The sequence below is a fragment of the Protomyctophum bolini genome, assembly GCF_963924005.1.
Source record: "Protomyctophum bolini genome assembly, contig: SCAFFOLD_767, whole genome shotgun sequence".
Classification (NCBI taxonomy): domain Eukaryota; kingdom Metazoa; phylum Chordata; class Actinopteri; order Myctophiformes; family Myctophidae; genus Protomyctophum; species Protomyctophum bolini.
This window is the reverse complement of record NW_027665932.1, coordinates 1-7,500: the sequence shown is the minus strand read 5'-3', so window position 1 is coordinate 7,500 and position 7,500 is coordinate 1. Positions and strand designations below refer to the sequence as shown.

Sequence of the window (7,500 nt, the reverse complement as noted above, 5' to 3'; positions counted from 1 at the left end):
ATCTACAAGCTTGTAGATCTGCTGTGTAAAACAGTGTAAAAACAGTCATTACGACGGCATCAAGGCCCACCAAAATACATTTTAGTCGACTAAATCACTAAAACTAAATGAAAACGTTTCAAGAGAATACGACTAAAACTATAATAGAAATCTGCTGCCAACAACAACACTGCTACTGAATCAAATTAGTGTTTTACTTTAAAACCGTATAGGTTTTACTCTTGAGTCTGGAACTGGCGCAGTTGTTTTCAACAGTGATGGAGAAAAGCATGGACAGAGTGGCGCTGTCTGATGGCGTACTGTGTCAGCAACAACGTGACCACGCAACGGCTGACGTTATGAAATACCAGTTAAAACTGGATCCTTTCCAGACTGACTGATGAAGTGACAAAACGAATCACGGCAATTGTAATTTCTACTTACTAGAGCGGTGCCCATTGGGCACTGGCCTACTTAGAACGATGTAAGTTGGAAATGAATGCCCCACCCAGATAGTATGCCCATATATGGTGTTCTTTGTCAGTCGTGCCCAAATATGGAGTCTATATGCAGACGTCAGAATGATGTCAGAACAGGCCAGCTCCATATATGGACACTGTACAGGGGCCCTGTCCAGAGCCTGGGCAGGGGCCCTGCCCCAGGCTCTGGGCAGGGGCCCTGTCCAGTGCCTGGGCAGGGGCCCTGTCCAGTGCCTGGGCAGGGGCCCTGTCCAGAGCCTTTTTGGGGGGCGCTTCTGGTCAACCGCGGGTCCGACCGACTCGACACCGGCCACTGCACCCCCTGCGGTGGGGTTGGAACGTGCGTGTCGAATTTGAAGTCGGTGGGGAGAACGGTTCTCGGGTTACGTGGATTACAACAGTACACACACACACACACACACACACACACAGAGAGAGACTTGGTCCATTTATAGTTGGATAGTTAGATTACGTTGTGGCTCTGCAGGAGGCTATGCTGTAGCTAGCTGTCCGGAACTAATCTCACAAACATCTGGACCAATCAGAGTCACATTGACTTGGCTCTTTTTGAAGGGCGCTATACCCTCCAATGCAGGCTTTTACGTCATGACGTGTCAACCAAGTCTAGAGCTCTTTTAAAAAAACGTAATTTAGCCAGCCAAGTCCATGGACTTTAACGTTTGTTTAGCGCACTAATCGACGACGTGGTGGCGCCATGTGCCCGATTATATAAATACAACTCGTAACTACCGTAATTTCCGTTTCCATAATAAGACGATGCATTCACAGAGGAGGATGATGATGATGGTGTCAGACTGTTTTGAGAATAGATAAACAAGATATGTTTATACTGCAATGAAATATGATAATGGATGGAAGTCAGTGGGACTGATAATAGGCTGAAACACTGGCCAAAGTTGGGAGTCGTTGATATGCAGCTGACCAACATCAGCATCACAGGCTTGACCACAGGAAATCCAATATACACATTGGATGGATCCTGAGACCTACGTGATTAGATTATTAATAGTTTTTTATTCACCTATCCAAAGTCTCCTGATCAGACCAGACCAATCTGGTCTGTCCCGTCTATAGCTAGGTATTGATTCGGTCCAGTGCGTGGCCAATAATGCATCTGTTATTGTGCCGATAGAGTTCTGTGTACACCAGGGATTAGGCCCGGTAAGCCCATTGGGCTGAGTGGACATGCTGCAGATCACTGGGTTCTGTAACCTCACGTCGGGTCGGGTAAACACTGGTGAAGACGCCACAATAACACGTGAGTTTCAGCAAGCTGTGTTTCGGGGACTTAATCCACTTCTAAACACATGCGTGTGTGTGTGTGTGTGCGACTGTGCGTGCGTGTGCATGTGCGCGCGTAGGCAGCGCAAGGCCCAAGCTCACCAGACACCACTAAACAAGTGTGTGTTCGCGGGGGGGGTGGCGTGGGGGGGGGGGGGTGTGCAGACTCTGAGGCGCACACCAACTGTCAATCTCACTAATTGCCCACACCCCGCATCGCCCAGCCATTGTCTGACTGTCACTTTGACCCCATTGTGTGCTGAGCGTTAACCTTAAGAGCCCTTTTCCTGCAGGGCCTAACCCCACACACACACACACACACACCTCGTCCTTGTGCGACCTCAGCAGCAGTGTCCCAGCAGTTCCCCCCCCCCCCCCCCCCGCTGACAGTATACAAATTGTTTGTGCCTCGACCTAATCGTGGACATGACATATTGCAAACCCTGAACAAACGTGTAAATAATAGCGCGATTGTTAACCAAATGAGAGGCTTAATGTTAAATCCCTGGCATTAATGAGGAAACGGTTCCACCCCCCACCCCCCCCCCCACTCCTCCCCCCCAACACACACACACACACACACACACACACACCGATACCCTCCCTATATGATGTCTGTAATGTTCCGTCATGTCCTCTGTCCTACTCTCCTCAGCGTCTGTCACTTACCCTTCCTTCCGCCGTCTCCATTATCTGCATAACTACACCAGTGGTTCCCACACTGTTCAGGTCCAAAGACCCAACAGAGTTTGCCTCGGGACTCAAACTAGTGAACATAGCAGATCTACAATTAAGCACTAGATCGCCTATTTTTACTACTTCTGCATATAATTATGTAATATTTTTCACATGCACACACACCTATATATACTATATATAACATTTATTTGTATTTATTATTATTATTTATTTATTTTAACTGTAGGAAAAGGAATTTTCACTCGAGTCCGTGACCCATGAATATTGGTCTGTGACCCACAAACGGTCTTGACCCGGGTCCCGACCTGGTGTTTGGGAAACCGTGATCTAACTATAATACCGTATCTCCTAACTGAGTCACCTCTGTCTCCTCGTTACCTTCCCATCCCTGTCTCCTAACTGAGTCACCTCTGTCTCCTCGTTACCTTCCCTTCCCTGTCTCCTAACTGAGTCCTCTCTGTCTCCTCTCTACCTTCCCTTCCCTGTCTCCTAACTGAGTCCTCTCTGTCTCCTCTCTCTACCTTCCCTTCCCTGTCTCTGTCTGATAATAATACAAAAAAGGTCAAAATGACCTCTCAGTCATGCTAGTGTTAAAGTAGCCTCGGAAACCCAGACGTTTTTATTTCCAGGGATGAAAGAAAAAGTCTGGGTCTGAGTCCACTTCAATTCGGCATAGAGTAGCGCAAACATTGCTCACTCTCTGCTGATTTCTGATCGTCTGCACCTTTGTAAAATTGACGTACACATGCACACATGTACACACACACGCTCCTCTCTCTCTGTCGCTCTAAGTAATTAGTCTCATGTCGCGCAGCTGCACATAGTTTCCCGGCGGGAGCTGCCTATGCCATAAAAAGCATAGGTGAGTTCCAGGCTAGTGTTAAAGGTACTATTAAAAACAAAATGGCCTAACGCATGTCCTCTCCGTGTGTCTCCCTCCCTCCCTCCAGGTCCAGGACATGGTCTTCAGCCAGGACAGCCGCTGGGTGGCCGTCAGCACGCTGCGCGGCACCACGCACGTCTTCCCCGTCAGCCCGTACGGCGGGCCGCCGTGCGCGCGCACGCACATGTCGCCGCGCGTGGTCAACCGCATGTCGCGCTTCCAGAAGAGCGCCGGCCTGGAGGAGATCGAGCAGGAGCTCAACCGGGCGGCGGCCTCGGCGGGCGGCGGCGGCCTCGGAGGAGGCGTGGGCGGCTGCGTCCTGATAGGAGGAGGAGGAGGGGGACGCTGCAGTCCCATCCCCGGGCTCTCCAGCAGCCCCTCGGGGTCCCCGCTACACGGTGAGGAGGAGGAATGGGGAGGAGGTTGTTGTGGTCGATATTATTAGAATTGATCTTGTGATGATGTGAAGATCAGATGTCGTCTGGGATCGTCTGATATCGTAATGGGGGCGGGGCTGGGCAATATATTGATGTTACAGTATATATCGATGTTGTGATGAGATACCAGACACCGTCTGGGTCATTGGATGTCATGAGATCTTCCTGGTGTTAATCACCTATGTTTTTTTATTTTGTGCTCTCAAAAAGTGTCATACATTTTCGAAAATTCTACATTTTCAAAAATAGAGAAAATAGCTACAAGCTTATGAGCTTTTGAGATTTTTTAACATTCATTATTTGACGCGCCCCATCCCGCGTCGCGCGACGCCAATGAAGTGAAAATGCCTTGCCTCGACTCAGTCCGCCCCACGTGTCACGCATTATGACGTCATGTCGATGACATCAGAGAGCACCTAATGGACATATGACATAGATTTGTATTCCGAATTTCCCATGATCATGATGGTCGGAAAACAAACGCGATGAGTCATCCCGAAAGGCAGGCATTTACATTCCAATGGGTGATTGAGGGGCGCGCTCTACCGCAACGGCCAATCGGCTGTCCACTAATAGTTCTCAGGTCTTGTTTTTGTCCCTCTCTCTTTTCTCATTGTATGGATTTTGGCCAGGCAGAAATGGATTTGGACAGGCGGACGCCTGGCCTCGCCTTATTGTAGATACGCCTCTGACACACACACACACACACACACACACACACACACACACACACACACACAGACACACACACACACACACACAACCCCTGCATATTTCAGTGATCTTCATATATGGAGATCCTTTTGGGGAGGTCCTTCATATCGGGGTGTATTGTTGAGGAGTACGTTACGGTTCTAGGCCTGACATTGACTTTAGATGTCCCCAGGTGAATCAGTGGACATACAGTAGATCGGGCTAAGTCAGACGAATGTCAGTTTAACTAACGGCCCCTAGGGGCCACTATAGCAGGACTTTTAGACTTAAGATAATACTCATAATAATCATGTTTTCCCCCAGCACTCCTTGGGGTGTTTTTTTGGTCACTGTTTATTTGCACGTACGTTGGAATATGGCCTCTCATCGTATAACCGCTATAGAGTTGATTTATTTATTAGATCCCCATCACCTTACTATGAATCACAGCAGCTATACTCTCCTGTGGGGTCTTAAACATATCATCATCATCAAAAAACATTTATTCTGTATTATTACTAGAAGCTGTGAGCAGCCATTAGTACAGCTTGGGGAGCAGTTAAGTGTTTTGCCCCAGGGACACAGTGCTGGGGCCGATGCATTTAATCCAGTCGGGGCACGTTTTAGTTTTGGTCAACAAAATATTAAAATAATAAGTACAGTATACAGCTCTACACAGTAAAGACTGGGGGGGGGGGGAGGTCACTCATTTTGACGTTCCCGTCTAAAATGACAATCGCTGCAGTCTCGCTCTATACCGTAGTACTTCAAAAGTTGGAAATTATTTGGAGGAAGCTCATAACTACACAAACTGAGAGCGGAAACATCATTTTTAGTGATGTCAATAGTATGACAGTAATATTATATAGTAGTATATTTTTACAGTCACTCTTTGAGGGTCGAGAGAAACGGAAAGAAACACCTTCTTATTTCCGGTTCAAAATCCGCCAGCGACCGCTCATTCTGAACTCAAACATTCTAAGCAAACAAAGAGTCAGAAACGTCAATACCGTCGTTTTAGCCCGTTTAGAGTTTCTGAAAACAGACACAGAGGTTGTATGAGACACAGAGGTGGCGCCCGGCATGAGAGGTATAACACAGTACAGGTTGTGTACACCAGGTGTAAATGGTTTACCCACTTAAACTATATTTACTTATATTAGTTGCCCGGGGGGGTCCCCCCCGATTCTCTACGCTCGATAAGACCCTCTACTACTGAATGTCTCTGCCTATAACAGGGCAAATGATAGCCCCAGAATAGGGATGATAGGGTTCAAGTAAAGCTCTGAGTGCGTGTGTGCGTGTGTGTGTGTGTGTGTGTACGTGTGTGTGTGTGTGTGACAACCCTGCTCACCCCGTCAGACCTTGTCCCCTGCGGTCTCTGACCTGTCTGCCACAGCCTTGGGCCTCTTGTTTGTCAAACACCATCTCTGGCTGCCGACACCGTCTCTGTGCATCACCTAGAGCACCGGCCCCGCTGGCACCACGCTATGTTCACACCCACGCACACACACACACGCACGCACGCACGCACGCACACACACACACGCAACAAATGTGTTCAAACACATGAATGTACCGGTAGTTGGAGTTTACGCCATCTACATTTCTAACTTGGGTACAAATGACGCACGCACTCTCGTACGCATACATACACACACGCACGCGCACACACACACACACACACACACACACACACATGCACACACACACACACACACACACACACAGCTAAGCAAGTGCTTTAGTGTTTCTGCATATCTGGGTCAGAATGGGTGATACATGAGGCCCTGATGCTGGTGTCGGGGTCAAGTCACAGTGTCCCCCCGCCCCCCCCCAGGACCCCCGCCAGGACCCCCAGACACATCTGTCTCTTCCCCACCTCCGCCCCAACTCCCCCCACCCCCCCCCCCCCCCCCCCCCGCCCCACCCCGCCCCCGATGACATGGCGCCCGGCTTCCCCACCCGCCCCTCCTTCCTAGCTTCCTTGTCAAGACCAAGGCCCCCACATAACCCCTACACATAAACACCAGTACTCACACTCACTCTCTCTCTCACACACACACACACACACACACACACACAGATATCACAATGGCAACGTCACTCTTGCACCAGTGGCGTTGGGGTGCTGTGTGTGTGTGTGTGTGTGTGTGTGTGTGTGTGTGTGTGTGTGTGTGTGTGTGTGTGTGTGTGTGTGTGTGTGTGTGTGTGTGTGTGTGTGTGTGTGTGTGTGTGTGTGTGTGTGTGTGTGTGTGTGTGTGTGTGTGTGTGTGTGTGTGTGTGTGTATTCGGTGGGCGAGTTTGGTCTGATAACCCGGATGGAGGCGACGGGGAGGGAAACATCAAAGTGGAAGAGACTTGGAAGGTGAAAGTGAGCGAGAGTGAAATAATGAGGCGCAATAGAGAGAAAGGAATGAGAGATGAGAGAGGGGGGGGGGGGGAGTTAAAACAAGAGAGGAAGATAAGCTGGTAGCTGCAGACGGCGCTGAAAGCCAGGGGTCTGAGGGAGAGCACTCGTAAATCACACTTTGGTTTCAAAGGAGGGCATTAGGGCCACCTGTCAACAATTAGTCCTCACAGTGATACCTTACGCTGGATGTCTGTCTCTCTCTCTCTCTCTGTGTGTGTGTGTGTGTGTGTGTGTGTGTGTGTGTGTGTGTGTGTGTGTGTGTGTGTGTCCGTGTGTGTGTGTGTGTGTGCATCATTGCTGTCGGACAGAAAGCTTGCATCTCCATATTATTGCAACTTGTGTTTTGTTTTAAGTGAGTTACACTCTCGTATATCTTCAACAACAAGAGCTCTTCCTCTTAATTAATTAACACATTCATTCTTTAATTATTCCGCCACTGCCGGTGTTTTTTTCCCCCCCTGTGAAAACCCTTATTTTGAAGGCCCACCCGAGACGTGAACCTGGATGTAAACGAACACTGTGTGGAGTGGCGGTCGATGGAACGTTGTAACCCGTGATAAATGTATTTTTGTCAATCTGTTTACATTGAGGCGAATGGATACAGATTTTTACGTC

The 7,500-nt window shown here is 48.9% G+C and overlaps 1 protein-coding gene across 1 annotated transcript in view; it reads left to right on the top strand.

The window, feature by feature from the left end:
- Positions 1 to 3,740, top strand: part of LOC308312118 (BCAS3 microtubule associated cell migration factor-like) — a gene marked incomplete at both ends in the record, with an annotated part of 14,212 nt that extends 10,472 nt beyond the window's left edge. The window contains one exon of the mRNA XM_080794513.1: positions 3,410 to 3,740. Within this exon, the coding sequence (XP_080650639.1) occupies positions 3,410 to 3,740 (331 nt within the window). The remainder of the gene's footprint in view (positions 1 to 3,409) is intronic.
- Between the last annotated feature and the right edge of the window lie 3,760 nt (positions 3,741 to 7,500).